The sequence below is a fragment of the Misgurnus anguillicaudatus genome, chromosome 24 (genome assembly GCF_027580225.2).
Source record: "Misgurnus anguillicaudatus chromosome 24, ASM2758022v2, whole genome shotgun sequence".
Taxonomy (NCBI): Eukaryota; Metazoa; Chordata; class Actinopteri; order Cypriniformes; family Cobitidae; genus Misgurnus; species Misgurnus anguillicaudatus.
The window spans coordinates 37,277,056-37,303,610 of NC_073360.2; the positions used below are offsets into that span (position 1 = coordinate 37,277,056).

The following is a 26,555-nucleotide window of genomic DNA, read 5'->3' on the forward strand; positions in this document are numbered from 1 at the left end:
TATCTATCATGTATTTTACATAACGGATGGAACGTACTTGTGAATTTTTCTTAAGGGTTCTTATCACAGTTCTGCTAACACACAGTTTAGGTTTTATGTATCATCAAAAATAAATGAAAACCTGTTTTAATGATAATACAGTAAAGCACTTCACTATTAACTGTAATCTGTTGTGTGTTACAGTTCAGTTATCAGAAGAGATGATCCAGAGCCCAGCTGTGTGTCTATGAAGAGTGACGAGTCTATGGTTCAGCCATTGAAATTTAACTCTGGAGATAAACAGCCTGATCTCAAGTATAACATTTATGTTAGAAATATGATTATATAGTGGGACACATTTGTGTAATGTTTAGTTAAATACACTATTGTAATATATAAATGTGTTTAGAAATATTAAAAACAAATATTCTTGCAATGACTTGCCATGACATTTACAGCACACAGAGTAAAAACATTTTATTATCATTACATAATTGTTCTCTTTTTAGTAAGTGTTTTGCTGTTTAACAGTGCATTCAGATATCAGAACTGTGCAAAAACTGTATAATTATTTATGGAATGAGAAAAATTCCACCATTATCTTTGTTGTTTAAGATCAATCCATTTATCTGGAGCAATCATAACAGAACCTGACAGGCCTGAGAGTCCGCCACAGGACTTCAATGACAAAATAGACCCTGGATTCAGGTAATTTGTAGGATTTTTAGGTGATGCAGTGGTTATCACATGGGCCATATGATGCAGAAAACAAACGTTGCATTTAGTTCTTTACACTGTCTTCTCTAATTAGTGTAATTATTTTTATTTACAGCCATGAGTCTGAAGTCCTCAACACATTTAGATCAAATATACGTAAAAGATGTCAGTGTTTATTTGAGGGAACACCAAAGCAGAGTAACCCAACATCACTGAATGAGATCTACACAGAGCTCAATATCACACAGAGTGAAAGTGGAGAGATCAGTAATGAACATGAGGTGAGACAGATTGAGACACAATCCAGAAGAACAACAACAGAGGAGACACCAATCAAATGTAATGACATCTTTAAACCTTTACCTGAACAACACAAACACATCAGAAGTGTGCTGACAAAGGGAGTCGCTGGCATTGGAAAAACAGTCTCTGTACAGAAGTTCATTCTGGACTGGGCTGAAGAGAAAGAGAATCAGGATGTCCACCTCATATTTCCACTTCCTTTCAGAGAGATCAATTTGATGAAGGACAAAACACTCAGTCTTTTAGATCTTCTTCATCGTTTCTTCCCAGAGACAAAAGAAATGGAAATCTTCAGTGATGAATATAAAGTGTTGTTCATCTTTGATGGTTTGGATGAGTGTCGTCTGTCTCTGGATTTTCACAGCAGTGTGAGGTTGTGTGATGTAAATGAATCAACCTCAGTGGACGTGATGCTGACAAACCTCATCAAGGGGAATCTGTTTCCCTCTGCTCTCATCTGGATCACCTCCAGACCAGCAGCAGCTGATCTCATCCCCTCTGAGTGTGTTGATCGAGTCACAGAGGTACAAGGCTTCAGTGATCCACAGAAGGAGGAATACTTCAGGAAGAGAATCAGACATAAGAGTTTGGCCTATGAAATCATCTCACACCTGAAGTCATCCAGGAGTCTCTACATCATGTGTCACATCCCAGTCTTCTGCTGGATTTCAGTCACTGTTCTAGAGAGAATATTGAGTGAAGCAGAGAGAAGAGAGATCCCCAAGACTCTCACTCAAATGTACACACACTTCCTGATCATTCAGACAAACATCAAACATCAGAAGACTATAAAGAACTATAAGAAGATTAAAGACATGATCTTTAAACTGGGTAAACTGGCTTTTGAGCAGCTTGTGAAAGGCAATGTGATCTTCTGTGATGAAGACCTGAGAGAGTGTGGCATTGATGTATCAGAAGCATCAGTGTACTCAGGATTGTGTACTCAGATCTTTAGAGAGGAGTTTGGTTTGTATCAGGGGAAAGTTTACAGCTTTGCTCATCTTACCATTCAAGAACATCTTGCAGCTCTATATGTGCACCTCGCCTTTATAAACTACAGCATTAATGTGTTTGATGAAATTAGCAAATCCACTTGGATGAGGAGAGACCAGTTAACATTAACTTACCTGCATCAGAGAGCTGTCGATGCAGCTTTAGAGAGTAAAAATGGACATCTGGATCTTTTTCTTCGTTTCCTTTTGGGTCTCGCAGTGGAGTCCAATCAGCTTCTCTTACATCATCTACAAACAGGAAGCTTCCCTTACAAAAAAGAAGAAACAGTTGTATATATCCAGATGAGGATCTGGTCTGATCCTTCTCTAGAGAAATCCATCAATCTCTTTCACTGTTTGAATGAACTGGGAGATCATTCACTCATAGAGGAAATTCAACGATATCGAAAAACTGGCAAAATGAATCAAGTGAACCTCTCCCCTTCACAGTGGTCAGCATTAGTTTTTTTGTTGCTGACCTCAAATCAGAACATGGATGAGTTTAAACTGAAGGAATTTATGACACTACTGCCTACAGCTCAGCCATTCCTTCATAAGAATCTGTCTGCAGGAATCAGATCAGATCAGTAAGTAACACTGATATAAAGTCACTGCACTGTTAAAGGGCCCATATTTCATGTCTTTTTATTGTTCAAAAAACCGCATTATTTCCCACATACTGTAAATTTTTGTAGCACCTCTAAGTGCTGTCCATCTGTAACAGGTTGTTTTGTACAAAGCTCATTGTTTTGAGAAATAGCAGTATGAACCAATCGGACAGCTATCCAGTGCGTTGTGATTGGCCAAATTATGTAAATGGAAATGTGACGCACTATACCATTACACAGAGCTGAGTAGATTACTTTTGAATTGTAATCAGTTACTGATTACAAATTACATGACAAAATCTGTAGTCAGTAATATAATCTCTTAGATTACACATCGTTGGTAATGGAATCTGACTTTTGGATTACATTTAGATTACTTTCGACATCTTATTTGATTTCAAATATATAAAAAGGGGACAAATATATTCAATTCTATTTCACCAACAAGAGCCTTAAAAACTAATTTTTAAAGTGCAATGTACGGAGAATTAATACTTCACAATACTAACACTGATTTACTTCGCTATTAGTGTCAACTGATAGTAACATACTAAATAAAACAAAATCACTTGATTTTAAAACATATTTACTTAATTTTAAAGGCGGAGTCCACGATGTTCGAAAGCCAGTGTTGATATTTGAAATCACCCAAACAAACACGCCCCTACCCCAATAGAATCTGGACCTTCTGTTGATAGACCCGCCCCACACATACGCAACCCGGCATTTGATTTGATTTGATTGGCTATAAGTGTGTTTTGGTAGTCGGCCCGTCTCCTTTTCCAACGCGTTTTTCAAACATCGTGGACTCCGCCTTTAAGTAAATAAAACAGATACATATCAAAAAACAATATTGAATATCACAAAATTCACTGTTACAACATTACTAGATCTAAAATTTCACCTTACAAATAAAACTGAAGTGTTTCTTTAAACAGCAAGTTTCTTTAAAAATGAAATGGTGTCTATACATCCAGTTACAGGCCAAAAAAAACAAATATACAATAATTCTATTTTCTTTATTATTTTTGGTTAATTTAAACTTTTTTGTGATGCTAGTAAATAATCTGGCATGGCAAGTTAAAAACTCATACTGCCATAGTGTGAATAATAAGTAATCATGTAATCCATAAAAAGTAACAGTAGTCAGATTACAAGTATTTTAAAATGTAGTTTAATCCAATTACAAGTACTTGATTTTTGGAATCTGATTACGTAATCAAGATTACATGTAATCCGTTACTACCCACATGTTTTGAAAGATGAGCTCCAAAAGCAATAGTGAAAGCCAAGAGATAATATCGTCTTTACTACCTTATCAGTACGAGCCTGAATCTGACCCAGAAAACACAGATGGCTAAGCTGATTGATCAACTTTACCAGCGCGATGTGAGCAGAACGTAACAGATTATATTAGTAAATTAATATAGGGAATATTAAATGATGGTATGGTGCTATTTAGACAGAGTTTCCCTGAGTTTATTGTTCCCATTCACCTGCGCTCTCTGATCACTGACGTCACAGATAAAAGTGAAAGTAAATGTTTAGCGTTTATCTTCCGCCATTTTAAGTGTTTAATACGAATGTTTATGAAATTTTATCCATCTGTTTTGTGTATAGTTTATGTTAGAGCAGGAGTATTTTGAGAATGTGAATCTCGTCAGATTGTGATGAAAACATAAGACTTCCTCATTCGTTTTTTTATGTAATTGATACTTTAATCTTAAATTACAGGGGCGATGAATTTGTCGATTTTGTTGTTTTATACTGTTGTCTGATGTCTACTTATGATGTTCGCATCGTTTTTACATTCAAAAACATTAAAAGCAATAGGTAATCCACTATTTTGTAACATGGATTAGTGGCTCTCTGGAGAAAAGCTTTGTTTGAAGGGGCGGGGCGCATTGAAAACCAGGACGTAAACACCCACTGCTATGATTGGACAGCTTCATTCCCCGTCATTACATGTGGGGAAACATTAATGTGTAAAAATAGCAGCCGAACACATATATGTTTGAGCCACAAAAGATTCTGGGTGCTAAAGATGATACACATAAATGACAATACTTATAGTAAAGTAGAAACAAAAATTTAAACTCGACGTGACTACATTACCGTATACAACACAGTAAGCACGCATCAGAATCTAAACTGCGGCTGATAAATCCTTATCAATAACTTTGTATATTTCTATTGTGCTTGTGAGGTTGCTTTTACATTCATTTATACCACGGGTCTGTTGAATGCTGCATTCTGATTGGCTGAGAAATGTTCTATGGGTGTTGATTATTTTTCTGTAAACCGCACACCTAACTTGTCAAATGTCTTAAAAATAGGCACCAGAGCAATGTTTGCGGTAACCGTGGTATAAGCGGAATAATTGACTCCGGTCCTTTGAATTATTTGAAAATAATGCACACCTGCGGTGTAACGGCACTCCGCTTCTCGTCGTGCCGCATTACCACCATGGTGTGCATTATTTTCTTATAATTCAATGGCCTGTCGTCAATTATTCCTTATGTAATGTTACATACCACAGTTATATGATAAAAAAACTTTGTTGAGTGTTTGACCGTTCAAACGCAACTTGCCTAAATTAGCGTATACAACACAGTAAGCGTGCATCAAAATCTAAATTGCGGCTGATAAATCCTTCTTTATCACTAACTTTGTATATTTCTATTGTTATATTACAGTCGTATTGTTAAGTGTTGTACCTTTATTAATCGTTTAATGTTTAAGAAAATTAAAACAGTCAAACATACGTGTTTAGACACGGATGTTACAACAGGACATATCAAGCGACCTCTTCTAACAAAGCAATAGTGAAACGCAGTAACTTAAATAAAGTTAAATGTTTAACTTACTGTGTATACTGCTGTGTCATTGTTGTCAGATCCAATATTAGTGGTGCTTTTAATCACAGTCTCTCTGCAAATCCAGCATCGACTTCTGAATCCGCGGTACACAAAGTAAACAAACTTTATACACGCATTCCTAATGTTATGTTCTGAGCCTCCGTTATCCAGCATCTGTGTTCTTCCCATAGACGGTTCTTCCACAACCAAAAATGCGTTTCCATGGTTACTCTATCATACGGATCACCGCGTCAAAATAAAAGTCTCTCAGAATTTTTTTATTTAAAAGTCATTTTCGTTACATTTGGCAATCTTTAAAGACATGTTTACTAATTGTTGAGACACAAAAAACGAAGCTGTGGGTGGGGCTACATAAGTGGTCGTTGTATTTGGGTTCGGGGAGGTGCTTCAATTCTACTTTGATGTCATATTTCTCTGAATTCCACACTCTGCTGTAATACTGGCTTGGTGCCAAAAACTGTTATATTTCAGTAGCACGGACGTTTTCAGTTCTGAAATTTGCAGGATGTTTATTTAAAGGAATAGTCTACCCCTTTGCCATGTTAAACTATGTTATTACCTCAACTTAGACGAATTAATACATATCTATCTTTTATCAATGTGTGCACTGTACAGCGCGTCATGAATGTGTTAGCATTTAGCCTAGCCCCATTCATTCCTATGGTACCAAACAGGGAAGCCACCAAACACTTTCATGTTTTCCCTATTTAAAGATTGTTACATGAGGAGTTATACCAGTAAGTATGGTGCCACAAAATAAAACTTTTTTTTGGTACCATAGGAATGAATGGGGCTAGGCTAAATGCTAACACATTCACAACGCGCTGTACAGTGCACGCATTGAAAAAAGATAGGTATGTATTAATTCGTCTAGGTTGAGGTAATAACATAGTTTAATATGGCAAATGGGTAGACTATTCCTTTAAGTATGATGACCTCTTATATAACAAATTATCAAGTTAAAATTGAGTATTTGACTCACCGCTCCTTTTAAGTGTTATTTATCGTCAGTTTCATGCTTTCTGTGATTCCTGAAAAGTCGAAACATTATTTATGTTATTTTCTCAATCAATGTGAGTCAGGGCTCTTAAGTTTTTATTTAAAGTTTGTAGTGAGATTTCATCTGTTAGGGAGGTTTGTGTTTGTGCAGCTGCCAATTGGCCCCAGTTCAATTTTACCCATTGTTCATAATTGACCAGCACAAATAGAAATTATAATATTTGGTGAGTATGATAAAAGACAGACAAATTCAAATTGTTTAATATATTTTAATAATAATATATCCAAATAAAAATAAAATCTGGCCCCAAACGAGCCACCTGAACAGCGCTGCTTAATGTACATTACGGATTGCAGAACTTGCCATCAGCGTGGATTTTAAACTGTGTGTGTGAGAGAGAAAGAGAGAGAGCAGTATAACAGTACACATTTGATGGCAATAATAATGCAATAAACCTCATTTCATTAATTTTTAGGAAGTCTACTTTCATTAGTTTCAGGTAAGCTAAAGCTTCTGGTTGCAAAGTTTGTGGTGGCAGCCATAAAGTCGGCAGAACACGAATAGTTGTCAGGACTCTGCCACGAGAATCTTTTTTATATTTATGTTTTATAGTGATGGCAGGGTTCTGACAGTCTCTTGTTTCATGTGGAGGCTCATGCCTTGTTTATTGTGGCATGTGCCTCTGGTGTCTCGTCTCTAGTCCCCGCCCCCCTTGTTCTCCCTGTTAATTATTCATTATTAGTTCATCCCTCGCACCTGTGTTGCCCTCGTTTAGTTCCCCTATTTAATCTCCTCTTGTCTCTTGTCTTGTGCTGGTTCATTGTGTTCATTGGTCTCATGTTATGCTGTTTGTCATGCTGTTCTTCAGTTTAGTTTCTAGTCTTGTTAATCAAGTTGTGTCAGTGTTTTGTATATCATGTTTTATGTAATTTTGCCCCCTCATGGGCTTTTGTTTCATGTAATTTCATGTTTCATGTTCTTTGTTCACTCCCCGATATCGTTTGCGTTTGGGTTCATTGGACCCCAGTTCCTGACAATAGTTATTTTCAGCTTGAGAAATACAAGATGTTCTTTGTTCACTCCCTGATATCGTTTGCGTTTGGGTTCATTCGACCCCAGTTCCTGGCAATAGTTATTTTCTGTGTGAGAAATAGAAGATGTGGCATGTGAACTCAAATGTGTGGGTCTCACGGTGAATTCCTGATTGTGTAGTTGTGTTGACGTAGCTTCTTCAACACTCATGATTTATTCACCTGAATTATAGTGATTGTTTATTTGATTTTAAGTTTGTTTTGTGCCTGTGTTGTAAACAACACTGGTCCAGAAACACTTTCTGTTTCAGTTCCGTTTTCTTTATTTCACATGTAAAGAAAACATCTTAAAGATGTTTGTTTAACTTTTTTTTCAGTTCTTTATGTTCTGTTGGTTGTATTTTATCCAAACGTTTATGTAGTGTTAAAAAAAACTGAAACAGGAAGTGCTTCTGGACCAGTGTTGGTTACATCTTGCAAAATGGTCTATAAATGACTACAAACATGTTTGTCTTATCGTTTATTTTACATAACGGATAAAACGTACTTGTGAATTTTTCTTAAGGGTTCTTATCACAGTTCTGCTAACACAGAGACAGTTTACATTTTATGTATCATCAAAAGTAAATGAAAACCTGTTTTAATACAGTAAATACAGTAAATCACTACACTATTAACTGTAATCTGTTGTGTGTTATAGTTCAGTTCATCAGAAGAGATCAGATCCAGAGCCCAGCTGTGTGTCTATGAAGAGTGACGAGTCTATGGTTCAGCCATTGTACTTCAACTCGGGAGAAAGTCAGCCTGATCTCAAGTATAACATTTATGTTAGAAATATGATTATATAGTGGGACACATTTGTGTAATGTTTAGTTAAATACAATATTGTAATATATAAATGTGTTTAGAAATATTAAAAACAAATATTCTTGTAATGACTTCCCATGACATTTACAGCACACAGAGTAAAAACATTTTATTATCATTACATAATTGTTCTCTTTTTAGTAAGTGTTTTGCTGTTTAACAGTGCATTCAGATATCAGAACTGTGCAAAAACTGTATAATTATTTATGGAATGAGAAAAATTCCACCATTATCTTTGTTGTTTAAGATCAATACATTTATCTGGACCAATCATAACAGAACCTGACAAGCTTGAGAGTCTGCCACAGGAATTTATGACACTACTGCCATTCCTTCATAAGAATCTGTCTGCAGGAATCAGATCAGATCAGTAAGTAACACTGATATAAAGTCACTGCACTGTTAAAGGGCCCATATTTCATGTCTTTTTATTGTTCAAAAAACCGCATTATTTCCCACATACTGTAAATTTTTGTAGCACCTCTAAGTCCTGTCCATCTGTAACAGGTTGTTTTGTACAAAGCTCATTGTTTTGAGAAATAGCAGTATGAACCAATCGGACAGCTATCCAGTGCGTTGTGATTGGCCAAATTATGTAAATGGTAATGTGACGCACTATACCATTACACAGAGCTGAGTAGATTACTTTTGAATTGTAATCAGTTACTGATTAAAAATTACATGACAAAATCTGTAGTCAGTAATATAATCTCTTAGATTACACATCGTTGGTAATGTAATCTGACTTTTGGATTACATTTAGATTACTTTCGACGTCTTATTTGATTTCAAATATATAAAAAGAGGACAAATATATTCAATTCTATTTCACCAACAAGAGCCTTAAAAACTAATTTTTAAAGTGCAATGTACGGAGAATTAATACTTCACAATACTAACACTGATTTACTTCGCTATTAGTGTCAACTGATAGTAACATACTAAATAAAACAAAATCACTTGATTTTAAAACATATTTACTTAATTTTAAGTAAATAAAACAGATACATATCAAAAAACAATATTGAATATCACAAAATTCACTGTAACAACATTACTAGATCTAAAATTTCACCTTACAAATAAAACTGAAGTGTTTCTTTAAACAGCAAGTTTCTTTAAAAATGAAATGGTGTCTATACATCCAGTTACAGGCCAAAAAAAACAAATATACAATAATTCTATTTTCTTTATTATTTTTGGTTAATTTAAACTTTTTTGTGATGCCAGTAAATAATCTGGCATGGCAAGTTAAAAACTCATACTGCCATAGTGTGAATAATAAGTAATCATGTAATCCATAAAAAAGTAACAGTAGTCAGATTACAAGTATTTTAAAATGTAGTTTAATCCAATTACAAGTACTTGATTTTTGGAATCTGATTACGTAATCAAGATTACATGTAATCCGTTACTACCCACATGTTTTGAAAGATGAGCTCCAAAAGCAATAGTGAAAGCCAAGAGATAATATCGTCTTTACTACCTTATCAGTACGAGCCTGAATCTGACCCAGAAAACACAGATGGCTAAGCTGATTGATCAACTTTACCAGCGCGATGTGAGCAGAACGTAACAGATTATATTAGTAAATTAATATAGGGAATATTAAATGATGGTATGGTGCTATTTAGACAGAGTTTCCCTGAGTTTATTGTTCCCATTCACCTGCGCTCTCTGATCACTGACGTCACAGATAAAAGTGAAAGTAAATGTTTAGCGTTTATCTTCCGCCATTTTAAGTGTTTAATACGAATGTTTATGAAATTTTATCCATCTGTTTTGTGTATAGTTTATGTTAGAGCAGGAGTATTTTGAGAATGTGAATCTCGTCAGATTGTGATGAAAACATAAGACTTCCTCATTCGTTTTTTTATGTAATTGATACTTTAATCTTAAATTACAGGGGCGATGAATTTGTCGATTTTGTTGTTTTATACTGTTGTCTGATGTCTACTTATGATGTTCGCATGGTTTTTACATTCAAAAACATTAAAAGCAATAGGTAATCCACTATTTTGTAACATGGATTAGTGGCTCTCTGGAGAAAAGCTTCGTTTGAAGGGGTGGGGCGCATTGAAAACCAGGACGTAAACACCCACTGCTATGATTGGACAGCTTCATTCCCCGTCATTACATGTGGGGAAACATTAATGTGTAAAAATAGCAGCCGAACACATATATGTTTGAGCCACAAAAGATTCTGGGTGCTAAAGATGATACACATAAATGACAATACGTATAGTAAAGTAGAAACAAAAATTTAAACTCGACGTGACTACATTACCGTATACAACACAGTAAGCACGCATCAGAATCTAAACTGCAGCTGATAAATCCTTATCAATAACTTTGTATATTTCTATTGTGCTTGTGAGGTTGCTTTTACATTCATTTGTGCCACGGGTCTGTTGAATGCTGCATTCTGATTGGCTGAGAAATGTTCTATGGGTGTTGATTATTTTTCTGTAAACCGCACACCTAACTTGTCAAATGTCTTAAAAATAGGCACCAGAGCAATGTTTGCGGTAACCGTGGTATAAGCGGAATAATTGACTCCGGTCCTTTGAATTATTTGAAAATAATGCACACCTGCGGTGTAACAGCACTCCGCTTCTCGTCGTGCCGCATTACCACCATGGTGTGCATTATTTTCTTATAATTCAATGGCCCGTCGTCAATTATTCCTTATGTAATGTTACATACCACAGTTATATGATAAAAAAACTTTGTTGAGTGTTTGACCGTTTAAACGCAACTTGCCTAAATTAGCGTATACAACACAGTAAGCGTGCATCAAAATCTAAATTGCGGCTGATAAATCCTTCTTTATCAATAACTTTGTATATTTCTATTGTTATATTACAGTCGTATTGTTAAGTGTTGTACCTTTATTAATCGTTTAATGTTTTAAGTAAATTAAAACAGTCAAACATACGTGTTTAGACACGGATGTTACAACAGGACATATCAAGCGACCTCTTCTAACAAAGCAATAGTGAAACGCAGTAACTTAAATAAAGTTAAATGTTTAACTTACTGTGTATACTGCTGTGTCATTGTTGTCAGATTCAATATTAGTGGTGCTTTTAATCACAGTCTCTCTGCAAATCCAGCATCGACTTCTGAATCCGCGGTACACAAAGTAAACAAACTTTATACACGCATTCCTAATGTTATGTTCTGAGCCTCCGTTATCCAGCGTCTGTGTTCTTCCCATAGGCGGTTCTTCCACAACCGAAAATGCGTTTCCATGGTTACTCTATCATACGAATCACCGCGTCAAAATAAAAGTCTTTCAGAATTTTTTTATTTAAAAGTCATTTTGGTTACATTTGGGAATCTTTAAAGACATGTTTACTAATTGTTGAGACACAAAAAACGAAGCTGTGGGCGGGGCTACAAAAGTGGTCGTTGTATTTGGGTTCGGGGAGGTGCTTCAATTCTACTTTGATGTCATATTTCTCTGAATTCCACACTCGGCTGTAATACTGGCTTGGTGCCAAAAACTGTTATATTTCAGTAGCACGGACGTTTTCAGTTCTGAAATTTGCAGGATGTTTATTTAAAGGAAAAGTCTACCCTTTTGCCATGTTAAACTATGTTATTACCTCAACTTAGACGAATTAATACATATCTATCTTTTATCAATGTGTGCACTGTACAGCACGTCGTGAATGTGTTAGCATTTAGCCTAGCCCCATTCATTCCTATGGTACCAAACAGGGAAGCCACCAAACACTTTCATGTTTTCCCTATTTAAAGACTGTTACATGAGGAGTTATACCAGTAAGTATGGTGCCACAAAATAAAACTTTTTTTTGGTACCATAGGAATGAATGGGGCTAGGCTAAATGCTAACACATTCACAACGCGCTGTACAGTGCACGCATTGAAAAAAGATAGGTATGTATTAATTCGTCTAGGTTGAGGTAATAACATAGTTTAATATGGCAAATGGGTAGACTATTCCTTTAAGTATGATGACCTCTTATATAACAAATTATCAAGTTAAAATTGAGTATTTGACTCACCGCTCCTTTTAAGTGTTATTTATCGTCAGTTTCATGCTTTCTGTGATTCCTGAAAAGTCGAAACATTATTTATGTTATTTCCTCAATCAATGTGAGTCAGGGCTCTCAAGTTTTTATTTAAAGTTTGTAGTGAGATTTCATCTGTTAGGGAGGTTTGTGTTTGTGCAGCTGCCAATTGGCCCCAGTTCAATTTTACCCATTGTTCATAATTGACCAGCACAAATAGAAATTATAATATTTGGTGAGTATGATAAATGACAGACAGACAAATTCAAATTGTTTAATATATTTTAATAATAATATATCCAAATAAAAATAAAATCTGGCCCCAAACAAGCCACCTGAACAGCGCTGCTTAATGTACATTACGGATTGCAGAACTTGCCATCAGCGTGGATTTTAAACTGTGTGTGTGAGAGAGAAAGAGAGAGAGCAGTATAACAGTACACATTTGATGGCAATAATAATGCAATAAACCTCATTTCATTAATTTTTAGGAAGTCTACTTTCATTAGTTTCAGGTAAGCTAAAGCTTCTGGTTGCAAAGTTTGTGGTGGCAGCCATAAAGTCGGCAGAACACGAATAGTTGTCAGGACTCTGCCACGAGAATCTTTTTTATATTTATGTTATATAGTGATGGCAGGGTTCTGACAGTCTCTTGTTTCATGTGGAGGCTCATGCCTTGTTTATTGTGGCATGTGCCTCTGGTGTCTCGTCTCTAGTCCCCGACCCCCTTGTTCTCCCTGTTAATTATTCATTATTAGTTCATCCCTCGCACCTGTGTTGGCCTCGTTTAGTTCCCCTATTTAATCTCCTCTTGTCTCTTGTCTTGTGCTGGTTCATTGTGTTCATTCGTCTCATGTTATGCTGTTTGTCATGCTGTTCTTCAGTTTAGTTTCTAGTCTTGTTAATCAAGTTGTGTCAGTGTTTTGTATATCATGTTTTATGTAATTTTGCCCCCTCGTGGGCTTTTGTTTCATGTAATTTCATGTTTCATGTTCTTTGTTCACTCCCCGATATCGTTTGCGTTTGGGTTCATTGGACCCCAGTTCCTGACAATAGTTATTTTCAGCTTGAGAAATACAAGATGTTCTTTGTTCACTCCCCGATATCGTTTGCGTTTGGGTTCATTCGACCCCAGTTCCTGGCAATAGTTATTTTCTATGTGAGAAATACAAGATGTGGCATGTGAACTGAAATGTGTGGGTCTCACGGTGAATTCCTGATTGTGTAGTTGTGTTGACGTAGCTTCTTCAACACTCATGATTTATTCACCTGAATTATAGTGATTGTTTATTTGATTTTAAGTTTGTTTTGTGCCTGTGTTGTAAACAACACTGGTCAAGAAACACTTTCTGTTTCAGTTCCGTTTTCTTTATTTCACATGTAAAGAAAACATCTTAAAGATGTTTGTTTAACTTTTTTTTCAGTTCTCTATGTTCTGTTGGTTGTATTTTATCCAAACGTTTATGTAGTGTTAAAAAACTGAAACAGGTAGTGCTTCTGGACAAGTGTTGTTTACATCTTGCAAAATGGTCTATAAATGACTACAAACATGTTTGTCTTATTTATTTTACATAACGGATTTGTTACTTGTGAATTTTTCTTAAGGGTTCTCATCACAGTTCTGCTAACACAGAGATAGTTTACATTTTATGTATCATCAAAAGTAAATGAAAACCTGTTTTAATACAGTAAATACAGTAAATCACTACACTATTAACTGTAATCTGCTGTGTGTTATAGTTCAGTTTATCAGAAGAGATCAGATCCAGAGCCCAGCTGTGTGTCTATGAAGAGTGACGAGTCTATGGTTCAGCCATTGTACTTCAACTCTGGAGATAATCAACCTGATTTCAAGTATAACATTTATGTTAGAAATATGATTATATAGTGGGACACATTTGTGTAATGTTTAGTTAAATACAATATTGTAATATATAAACGTGTTTAGAAATATTAAAAACAAATATTCTTGCAATGACTTGCCATGACATTTACAGCACACAGAGTAAAAACATTTTATTATCATTACATAATTGTTCTCTTTTTAGTAAGTGTTTTGCTGTTTAACAGTGCATTCAGATATCAGAACTGTGCAAAAACTGTATAATTATTTATGTAATGAGAATCTTTCCCCATTATCTTTGTTGTTTAAGATCAATACATTTAGCTGGAGCAATCATAACAGAACCTGACAAGCCTGAGAGTCTGCCACAGGACTTCAGTGATAAAATAGACCCTGGATTCAGGTAATTTGTAGGATTTTTAGGTGATGCAGTGGTTATCACATGGGCCATATGATGCAGAAAACAAATACTGCATTTAGTTTTTTACATTGTCTTCTCTCATTAGAGAAATTATCTTGTATTTTTATTTATAGCCATGAGTCTGAAGTCCTCAACACATTTAGATCAAATCTAAGTAAACGATGTCAGTGTTTGTATGAGGGAACATCAAAGCAGAGAAACCCAACATCACTGAATGAGATCTACACAGAGCTCTACATCAGAGAGAGAGAAAGTGGAGAGATCAGTAATGAACATGAGGTGAGACAGATTGAGACACAATCCAGAAGAACAACAACAGAGAAGACACCAATCAAATGTAATGACATCTTTAAACCTTTACCTGAACAACACAAACACATCAAAAGTGTGCTGACAAAGGGAGTCGCTGGCATTGGAAAAACAGTCTCTGTACAGAAGTTCATTCTGGACTGGGCTGAAGAGAAAGACAATCAGGACGTCCACCTCATATTTCCACTTCCTTTCAGAGAGATCAATTTGATGAAGGACAAAACACTCAGTCTTTTAGATCTTCTTCATCTTTTCTTCCCAGAGACAAAAGAAATGGAAATCTTCAGTGATAAATATAAAGTGTTGTTCATCTTTGATGGTTTGGATGAGTGTCGTCTGTCTCTGGATTTTCACAGCAGTGTGAGGTTGTGTGATGTAAATGAATCAACCTCAGTGGACGTGATGCTGACAAACCTCATCAAGGGGAATCTGTTTCCCTCTTCTCTCATCTGGATCACCTCCAGACCAGCAGCAGCTGATCTCATCCCCTCTGAGTGTGTTGATCGAGTCACAGAGGTACGAGGCTTCACTGATCCACAGAAGGAGGAATACATCTGGAAGAGAATCAGACATAAGAGTTTTGCCTATAAAATCATCTCACACCTGAAGTCATCCAGGAGTCTCTACATCATGTGTCACATCCCAGTCTTCTGCTGGATTTCAGTCACTGTTCTAGAGAGAATATTGAGGGAAGCAAAGAGTCAAGAGATCCCCAAGACTCTCACTCAAATGTACACACACTTCTTGATCATTCAGACAAACATCAAACATCAGAAGACTATAAAGAACTATAAGAAGATTAAAGACATGATCTTTAAACTGGGTAAACTGGCTTTTGAGCAGCTTATGAAAGGCAATGTGATCTTCTATGATGAAGACCTGAGAGAGTGTGGCATTGATGTAGCAAAAGCATCAGTTTACTCAGGATTGTGTACTCAGATCTTCAGAGAGGAGTTTGGTTTGTGTCAGAGGAAAGTTTACAGCTTTGTTCATCTCACCATTCAAGAACATCTTGCAGCTCTGTATGTGCACCTCTTCTTTATAAACGACAGCATTAATGTGTTTGATGAAATTAGCAAACCCAATTGGATGAGGAGAGACCAGTTCGCATTATCTTACCTGCATCAGAGAGCTGTCGATGCAGCTTTAGAGAGTAAAAATGGACATCTGGATCTTTTTCTCCGTTTTCTTTTGGGTCTCTCAGTGGAGTCCAATCAGAATCTCTTACATCATCTACAAACAGGAAGCTTCTCTTACAAAAAAGAAGAAACAGTTGTATATATCCAGATGAGGATCTGGTCTGATTCTTCTCTAGAGAAATCCATCAATCTCTTTCACTGTCTGTTTGAACTGGGAGATCTTTCACACATAGAGGAAATTCAACAATATCTTAAATCTGGTGAAATAAGAAAAGTGAACCTCTCCCCATCGCAATGGTCAGCATTAGTTTTTGTGTTGCTGACCTCAGAACAGAACATGAATGAGTTTAATCTGAAGGATTTTATTACACTAAAGCCTACAGCTCAGCCATTCCTTCATAAGAATCTGTCTGCAGGAATCAGATCAGATCAGTAAGTAACACTGAGATACAATCACTACACTCTTAAAACATTATAAAGAAATATCATAATATTCAAAAATATTTTCACAATACTTTAAAATCACATTTTGTAAATATATAAAAACGGTTGTGCTCATAAGTTCACGTACCCTGGCCAAATGTATGATTTCTTGGCCATTTTTCAGAGAAGTAAATGATGTTTATGCGTGGTTAGTAAAAATTAAAAATTAAAGTTGCCGAACAAAGGCCAAGGAACACATACAAATGTTTTTATTGGATCTGAGGTGGCAATTTGGGGTAAATGGGGGTAATATAAAATTTATATTTTGCGAAAATTACAGTGTTTTTCACCCTTGCATGCATTTAAAGTGGGGACTACTTAACATTATTAGGAAGCTTAGAAGTTTCATCTGAGTGGCACTTCAGTCAAAGAACTTTTTTTATACTCCTGTCATTAACATAATGCAGCAGACACACTCACCTTACTGTTTGTTTTATTAATCCCTAATCCTGCCCAATTAAAACATAAACATTGCAAATAACACCAGAAGTAACAATTAAATATCATACATAAGTAACAATTAGATACTTACATATCCTAAAAATTTATCTTGTGTTAATGATACGCTGTAAGGCAAAACAGTAGAATCACGCACATCCAAATTAAATACTGGTGCAGGATCCAATAAATTATGTAACGTTAAGTAACAAAAGAAAGATCCGCACACCAAGAAGCTCCCCTTTACATAAGGGCTTTTCACACTGCACTTAACCCTGGGTTATCTTCGTTGTAAACCCTGCTTTTAACCCTGGGTTAAGGATCGTTTCACACTTGTAATTTAGAAGCAGGGTTATCCCTGAAATTAACCCAGGGTTATGAAACCCTGCTTGAAAGCAGGTTTAGCACCGCTTTTGTGGGGTTAACCCAGCATGCAGTGTGAAATGAAGCAGGGTTAGAATGTTATGACCCTAATAAAACACAGCTGAAGTAGCTAATCAAGGTGTTCAGGGTTGCTTGATAATTACAGACAGGTTTGTTGGAGCTGGGTTGGCGACTCCTGACCCAGGGTTTAGGAATGCACAGTGTGAAACAGGGTTCTGACAGTACAATGTTTGTGTGGGAATACGTGGTCTTTATTGACTATACTAGACCATGTATTTCCTGTGTCTCGTCACTTTTTACTCGCTCCCTTACCTGTTATCATTATCACCTGTTCCCCTGGTTATTTTGTCCCTATTTAACCCTCTGGGTTCCGACCATTTTGGGACAATGTCAGAGGTTCTGACATGCTCTTACATTTGGTCTTTTTTCAGTTGCTTTAAAACATAATAATGGCAAGTGTCTCATACCACTGCGTTCAGCACAAACTGGGCTAAAATATTATATGAGCTACATGTATGTACATGTTTGTATTTTTGAGAGAAAAATGTTTATGTGTGGTTTTTAAAAAAGCAAAATTTTTAAGTCACTGATATAAGTCCACAAAACCCATACTAAACATGTTTTAACAAGACTTTTCTAAACAGAATCTAGTAGTCTAGAGTTTTTTCTTTAAAATGATGTGAAAATCATCATGCCTACTTATTCACATAAAACAATATATTGATTTAGAAATGGTAAGACACTTTTTGTTTAGAGGGGCCGTATGCGAGAAGGATTGATTGACAGGTAGCAAACAAAGAGTCGAATAATGAGCTGCATAATGAGGCAGGAATGTTGGGAACTACAGTAAAGAATGTGAGGACAAATGTATACATGTTTGTTTGAGGTTTATTAAGAAGTTAACAATATAATCAAAATAGAAATGAAGGTCAGTAGGACATTTTCAGTTTATTTGGAAACAAACTCTATTCAAAAACTTAACTTATATAAGAAACTGATACACAACAGAGCTGTAAACTTCATGTGGCTCATGTTACCATATAACTTTATGTCCAAAAGGTGTTTTTCCACTTCATAGTTTTGTACTGATGAGAGAGATGCAGACCTCTAAGAGAGTTATAAACAGCTGTTAGCATAAATTGTCCACAGAAATACCCTTACTTATATAACTGATGGGTAAATATTGCTGATAGTACATTCATATAAACTATCATGTACATAAACTAAATTTAGAACATCTCAGATAAACATCTGCAGTGATTAGTTATATAAAAAGGTGTTTTCAGATGACTGTTTACAGATGCCCATCCCCTTATTGTCTAGCTTCTGTTTTAAACGCGTTTCTGTAAGCGTGTATGAACTTTAAAAACACATCGCATATGGCGTCCATGTGCGCGAGCTCGTGTCTCCGTGTAACGTGGCGCTCATAAAAACGGTGTCGCGTGTATAGCGCAATGTATGGAATTACCTTGCATGTAAACAATATGGAATAATTTTACAGCAAATCCTGCAGTGCAGCATTACTCAAAGTTGCCATGATGGATACGAAAGTGAATAACTGTGTCTAGCACTGTAAAACATGTAAAAGATACATGTTGATTTCCATGTCAACAGCGGGTACCGCCTGTGGGCGTGACCGAATTAAAGGTAATGAAGTCAGCCAGGAAAAACGGTACTCTCTTTACTTCAATGCAGATTTTATAAACAGGCATTGTTTGTTTTCGATTATATTTAGCTTGTTTAAAAGTAGACATTTCAGGCTTTCTTTGGATATGTGTATCATGCTTGTGTGACGAGTATTCGCGGAGTTTCAATCGATTTTTGTAACGTGTTTTGAGAGACCGCTGGCGGAGACAGAAATGTCTGGATGCACACCCTGTTTATTTTCTTTATTTGACAAAAACACAAAGATCTGTTGTTATTGTGAATGAACACATATTAAAGAAGACCCTTTACCGTTTCAAATAATGTCAAACATGTATGTGTATGATTATTAATGATGGAGTATTTTAAGTTGATTCTGCCATGATAAGGAAAAAACACGTCAAAACGTGGCGCCGCGTTTTTGGACCCCAGGGGGTTAAAGTCCTTGTGCTCTTTGTTCTGTCTGTGATCATACTGTGTTATCCTGATCTGTTTGCTGTCTGTTTCAATATTGAGTAAGCCAAGTTTATTGTTTGTTGTTAGTGTTTAGTCAGTCAAGTCTAGTTTAATGTCATATAGTCTAGGGTTCATCCAGTCCTGTGTATATTGTCTTGTTTTACCCCCTCGTGAGTTTTTGTTTTCTTGTTTTGTCCAATAAACTGTTCAGTGTTCTATCCGTGTCTGCGCCTGGGTTCATCTGTCTTGCAATTCATGACAGATAATATGCTTTGGAATGTATGTTTTCCAAAGAAAAACACGGATAAAATACAAATACTTGAAAAATACTTTTAAGTAGAAAGTGAAATCTCTGCTTGATAGTGACCCTAGCAACTTATCAACCCACCTGTGGTCTGTGGATGTCAATTTACTTCTCCTTTCGGTGTTTTTTGTCAGTCTGTAAAACGATAGCTCCGAATTCTTGTTAATCTGTTAGTACAGTCTATCGCACAACAGCTTTTCAACGCGTTTTCGCCGATGTCACGCTGTACTCAAATGGTGCCACTCAGTGGGAGTAACCGCAGTCCCTCTCCCCGACCGTGACGTCATGTGCACACCCTCTATAGACCCTTTTACAGTTGGTAAACAATAGGTGTGTTCGAGATCATTCCGGCGCTGCGCAAACCAATCGGCGAGGTTTGCCGCTTGCAGTCGAGGGAGGAACTGAAGACGGAGCCGTCAAGCCGGACACCTGCTGCTTGCCGTAGTGACGTGTCCGCCGTGTTTCCTTGTTTTTAATCGCAAATGAATTGAATTAGATGCTGAATTTAATAAAAACAAACCTTTTAATAAACGTTGCAACCAGAAACATTTTATATCGAATATTTTAATTGCTGCTTATGCTGTATACCCGAAAATAACGGGAAACAAGCCTATATTATAAAAATACCAATAGAGTTTGTTATTTTCATTTTTATTTTATTACACAACACAATATAACATATTTATGCATATTTATGTGTTTTTTCCTGTTTTAAAACATGAATTTATAATGTTTATTAGTGGAACTAAAGGTTGGATTAAACTTGAAACGCACGTGATCGTTGTCATCAGTGAGGCGACCAATCACGTAAAGCTGTTACGTCATCATAACTCCGTGCAGCCGCTCTGGAGAGGTTGTGCGGGCTGAGCTAGCCGGCTACTCTTGAAACGCTCTTGCGGTACTTAAAAACCATATGACACAGTCACGTGCCTACAGCGCCAGCTGAAGTCTGACAAAATTACTAACCGGAATGCACTGCTTCAAGTCAGCCGCCAATCGGTCTGCGCAGCGCTGCATGAAGTCGAACACACCTATTGTGACGTATTTGTGTGGGCGGGGCTTAGCTGGAGGCAAAAAGAGCCGCAGAGGCAATGTTGACAAGCTTAAGATAGCACGTTTTAGGAGAGATTTATTAAACATGGATGCAGAAGCAGTTTTGGAAGTGTCCGAATACAGTCACTGATTCAGCGGACCGTGACAGCTATTTTTGTAAATTAACTCTTGCGATTTTAACCAGGTTTTAGATATTTCCTAGACAACATATGAATTACTTTAAGGTGGTTTGGGTAATTTTGTCTAGGTTTATTGTCTTATGTAACCTATCGCTGGGCTAACTATGATTAGCAATGTGGATTTTTTTAAGAGACCATTTCAAAAGATGGCACACACATCTATCGCTGTATGTTTGTTTAACATTTAAGTTAAGCTAAACAATAGCGTGGTTGGCGACTTTTCACCTATAAAACAGAAACTTGCTGATTTGTACTATATAAAACCAACACAACAGTACATATGCATAGATTATTTTACCTGATATGAAGTGTGCACTGCAAACACAAGCATTATTGTCTCCATCTAGTCTGTACGCTGTATTGCATTCAACCACAATCTTCTTGATTTCTGTGAAGAAATGTCTGCCGGGATCCGGTAAAACTTTATTTTTGAACCAAAAGTGCTGTTCCTCCTAATCTGGCAGCCAAAAACACAACAAGATGATATTTTAAAGTCAAAAACTCAACTTTTTAGCGCGCTGGCTATGAGTTGCTACTTATTTTTTACCTCCAGCTAGAGCGGTGACGTCACAGTGACGTGGGTGATTTAGGGGTCTATAGAAACGGGGAATCCAAACAAGCGCCAAAATCAAAATGGACGAACAGCTTATACTCGGATTTCCTGGAGCTTTATAATTCAAGTTTACGCTCCTTAAGAGACATCGGAAGGACAGCCGTGTCATGGAAACACGTAGCAATTCAAGTTGGCATGTCAGGTGTGTCTTAAATCAAGACGCTTGTTGTAGGTAGGCAGCTTAAAGTTATGCGAAATGGAGATGGGCAACATCTGTCTCTGTATTCCTCATCCACTATTTAACCCAAATATAAACACTGTAGTAATATATATTTGACATATTTCACTGCATTATTTTCTACTGATTTTTAGGGTTAAAAGCGTTTCTTACATACATAATCATGATGATTATGGCGTGTGTCTTAGCGAATGTAATATAATGTCAGCCATAACCTGCCCACGCTGAATGATGTTGAATGATGGCATTTGATCACTGTTTAGGTGCTGGTCTCCTCGTGTTGCCAGATATTTGTACAAAAAACTGGCCCATAAAGAAAAAATAAGTTCTGACTTTGTCTTTCAGCAATAAATCAGAGACATTGCTAACAATAACCAGCACATTCTCACTTTATAAATTTCCCAAATTGTCATTAGTTGCTAAAACATTATGCCTAAAGAGGATTTCTCACAATGGGATCTGGCAACACTTGCAAATGCTGCACCCGCGGCCACAAGCGTCTTACAGCTGTCAGTCTCCGTCATTTTACGTAAAACTATACAGTAAACTGTACAAACTTAATATGCGGATGCCAATATGAATAGTTTAAAATTACCAGTTAGTCATTCAGAGAACTTCAAATATTATTTCTTTATATGAAAAATTTACAGCGGTCTGGACCTCAGTGGCCTCATGGCTACGGGCATGATTTCAATGTATTTTACACTCTACAGACATATATGGTGCTGCTGAGAAAACTGTCCAAATCTGAGGTTGCAATATGTTTCGTGTTTTTTCTTAATATATTCAATTATTTGCAACAGCACTGACTTCAGTTTAAATTTTAGGGTTATATGATATCCATTTATAAATCACACTTCCAAACCATCTTTATATACAGAGTCACAGAGATGGATGGGTTTAAACCAATCACACCAGATGAAATTCTGCAGAAGCTTCTGCCTGTGGTTAAAGAATGCAGATCTGCTAAGTAAGTATAATGTTTCTTATAATAAAGCTTTCAGATCTTACAAATGTAACACAGAGCACAGTAGTCAGTATTTATGTTCAATGTGTTATCATACAGTGATGCTGTAAGGTTATAACAAATTTGCAAAGGAAATCAATGTGTAGTGACACTTTGTGTCTGGGATGAAAGTAAACCTATAAGGTGTTGATGATTTGGTTTGAGAGTTTAGATGTCATTGACTGTGGTTCTAAAATAATAAACATAATTGATGCTACTTAAAGGCGGGGTGCACAATCTCTGAAAGCAAATGTTGATATTTGAAATCACCTAAACAAACATGCCCCTACTCGCCTCACACATACGCAACCCAGGCAACAATGTTGGTTAGTAGACACTCCCCTTACTGCTGATTGGCTACAGTTGTTTTCGTTCTCCCTTTGGACTCCCTTTTCCAAAGTGTTTCTCAGAAATCGTGCATCCCGCCTTTAATTGTATTGGGACTTAATGGTGGGGCCCAACCAACACATGATTGTGGCAGGTGAGAGGCCGGAAATTTTAAATAGGGTAAACCTCTGTAAAATAGGTTGAACCTCAATGCCTACTCTTAACATCATTTTACAGTATAGTTTACATTATGTTTTTTGAGTCATGGATCGAATAATTTTCGGATCAGCAAAAAATCGAAATAAAAAGAAAATAAGAACAAATCAAGAAATTATAAGCATATGAAAATAGAAAAGAATAAACGAAACATGATTGAATGTCAACGTTTTTAAGGTTTAGAAACACATGTAAATGATAATCTTTCTATATAAAAAGTTATCTATTTCTGAATGATGCGTATTTGGGCAATTATTATTAATGAGATTATTGTATTTATGCATGAGTTATTTTGCTTTAATTTGCTGTTTCTTCTGACTGGGTGGGCCAGCCATCAATTTGAGTGGCCAGTGCCAACATGGCCCTTATGTAGCCTTACCACTGCAGGGCTCGACATTAAGGCTTGTCAGCTTGTCCGGGACAAGTGGATTTTTTGAAGGACAAGTGTAAGAGAAAATTAGTTGTCCAACTGGGAAAGTAAAATTTCAAACAATGTTACTTAACGTTATGTGCCGTTAACGACAGGGCAAAACGCGCAGCGCAGACACCGAGCGTAATATTGAACAGAGAGCGCAGCGTGGTGACACACACACATACACACACACGTTTACACCTTACTGTTTATTGTTACTAAACAAGCTGCGCACGCGGGACGGCATGGAGTGGAGAGTGATGTTTCTTCAGGCTCCGGCGTGAATATATAAATAATAGGCACTTTAACCGCGTTTTCATCCCTGTGTGTCAAAAAAGCCGATTTAAATCCGTATTTTTTCTCTTCTAAAATTTAGTAAAAACACATAATGGGCTTAAAATCTTGTTTAAGAATCTGTTTTATAATGAGAATCTCTCTTCCAGCGTGCCTATGTGTGTGCGCGCGCATGCGCGCGTGTCGGGCGACAGCCGATTTGAATCTGACAGAGTTCGTCACTTCGAGAATCACACACAAACATTATATATATAACAGATAATCTAGATACATTTACCCTAACAAGTTTTTTTTAAAACATGGTAATGTTTTAATGTTTTGCTTGAGTGTTTTAATATCAGACAGTCATTGAAATGTGGGAATGATTAAGAGAAAGGCAGTCTTCTTCAGAAAGAGTAGCAAGAAGCAGACAAATGAATCTTAGTAAAAAATTTCAGTGGCCTACAAAATTCACGTGATTTTCTGGTCTCTATAGTTTTTTCAGCAATGGGAGATATAAATTCTGGTTTCAAAGTAAATTTCAAAAGTTTTATTTGATTAAATAGTTAAAAAAAACATGAGGTTGAATTATGACTATACATTGTATGTTAATCTCAATTCATTTGAATTAAAATTAAAGTATTTATTCAAGCCCTGCACTGGGTTGCAGCTAGAAGGGATGCAGCAATGGCCAAAATTTTGTTAAATCTTGCACAATGAGTGTTGTTTTTATCCACCCCAAACCTAACCTTAAACTCAACATTTTACCCCCAAACCTAACCCTAAACCCAAAGTATCACAGGATTTCGGCTGCAGCTGTATCCCATTTAGCCAAAACCCAAACACACCCTGCAGAATAGATGTGTTAAGTAATGAAGGAAAATTAGAACATCCCCACATCCGCATATCCTTGCAATATGAATATTAACATTGCTTTGAATAATCATGATTTTGTTATTGCATTATTAACGATTGCATTGCCTTTAATCATAAGGATTTTAAGAATAGCTTTGAGTATTAACCTTTAGCATATAGTATTAAAGTTAGAATAGTCTAGGCTTAGAGATAAGATTTCATTGCATAAGGGCTCTAACAGTTGACTCTTATGGTGCTTTTCCATTGCATAGTACTCCGCGGTTTGGTTTAGTTTGGGTCGGGTCAGCTTACTTTTGGGAGCTTTTCCATTGGGTGCAGTACGTAGTACCCGATACTTTTTTCGTACCGCCTCTGTTGGGGTTCCAAGCGACCCGAGCTGATACCAAACGTGACGCGAAGACACTGTAGGTCACTGATTGGTCTGAGAGACTCGTCACTACAGCGTCATCGCTATAATGTAGATTAGCTTTACCTGTGCTAGGCTAGCTTGCGCTGTCTCGAGCAAAAATGTTGTCATCTGTGCTCTGCTATAAGTTCCCAAACTCACGAAAAACATCCACAGGTTGAGAATCAGGGAGACCATAACAGTTTTTTCCAAACTTGCAGTTTGTGGCGGAACATTCGCGACGAGCACGTCAGCTTAATTGCCTCTTCAATGAGGCTCAGCGGAGCGCCGTCGGCTGGCGCCGTGGGTGTTTGAACAGAAACTATCATGTGAGACAGAGGTAGAGATAAACGCGATGTGCAAACATCTATTTGTGGTGGCCAATTTTCATTTTGTGGCGGACTGAGAAATAAATAAATGGGAATGTACAACAAACTCTCTTGTATGATGTCACAGCAGTATGCAGGGCAAATATAACGACACGCCTATAATCCCTCCCACTACGAAGTGATACTAAACTTGATGGAAAAGCTAGCCACGCCAAAGTGAGGTGAGCTGGCCCGGCCCAAACTAAACTAAACCGTGGGGTACTATGCAATGGAAAAGCGCCATTAAAGGTCATGTTTGCAGATTTTGCAGGCTTGCAGTTTTTGTGGTACACTCTAAAAACAAACGGTGCTATATAGCACCAAAAGTGTTTCTTTGCTCGTAATCATAGAAGAACCATTTTTAGTGCCATATAGCACAGGTGAAGCACCTGTGTAGAACCATATAGTGCTTTGTGGAGCCATAAGTGGTGCTATATGGCCCCTATATGGTTCTACACAGGTGCTGCACAGGTGAGTCACCGGTGCTGTGTGGCGCTGGGAATGGTTCTTCTATGGTTGCGATCCAGGGCAGCAGTTTTGGTGCTATATAGCACCGTTTGTTTTTTTAGAGTGTATGTATGTATCTATGTGTGTTTTTAACTTTTACTTTGCAGAGACACCTGGGGAAACGAAAAACAGGATGTCGAGGTGGCAGGGTGAAATAACGGTCATAGTTGTTAATAGCATGGTGAACTTCTAAGACAGAAGTAAAACTTTCCATCCGAGGAGGCCCCCACCTAACTGCACATATATTTTTGGGTCAGAGGGAGAGGCAGATCAGAGTCAACCGCTCCTCGGGGGAGCTGTTTCTGCATTTTGTGTTGTGTAAGGA

At 36.9% G+C, this 26,555-nt stretch overlaps 1 protein-coding gene and 1 pseudogene across 1 annotated transcript; both read left to right on the top strand.

Annotated features, from left to right (window-relative positions):
* Positions 1-414: 414 nt before the first annotated feature.
* Positions 415-14,305, top strand: LOC141361705 (protein NLRC3-like). The gene is made up of 6 exons (XM_073863393.1): positions 415-445; positions 564-687; positions 812-2,578; positions 8,210-8,323; positions 8,624-8,746; positions 14,157-14,305. The coding sequence occupies exons 1-6, from the start codon at positions 415-417 to the stop codon at positions 14,302-14,304; spliced, it is 2,307 nt and encodes a 768-aa protein (XP_073719494.1). The 3' UTR covers position 14,305.
* Positions 14,306-14,523: 218 nt separating this feature from the next.
* The window catches only part of LOC141361492 (protein NLRC3-like), a 67,085-nt pseudogene continuing 55,053 nt past the window's right edge, over positions 14,524-26,555 (top strand).

What these genes read in the sequence shown, in the direction of transcription:
- LOC141361705 (XM_073863393.1), top strand. Translation starts at nt 415, where the DNA reads ATGACTTGCCATGACATTTACAGCACACAGA. An exon ending in TGACATTTACAGCACACAGA is followed by an intron (nt 446 to 563) that starts GTAAAAACATTT and finishes TTATGGAATGAG; the next exon opens with AAAAATTCCACCATTATCTT. An exon ending in GCAGGAATCAGATCAGATCA is followed by an intron (nt 2,579 to 8,209) that starts GTAAGTAACACT and finishes TGTGTGTTATAG; the next exon opens with TTCAGTTCATCAGAAGAGAT.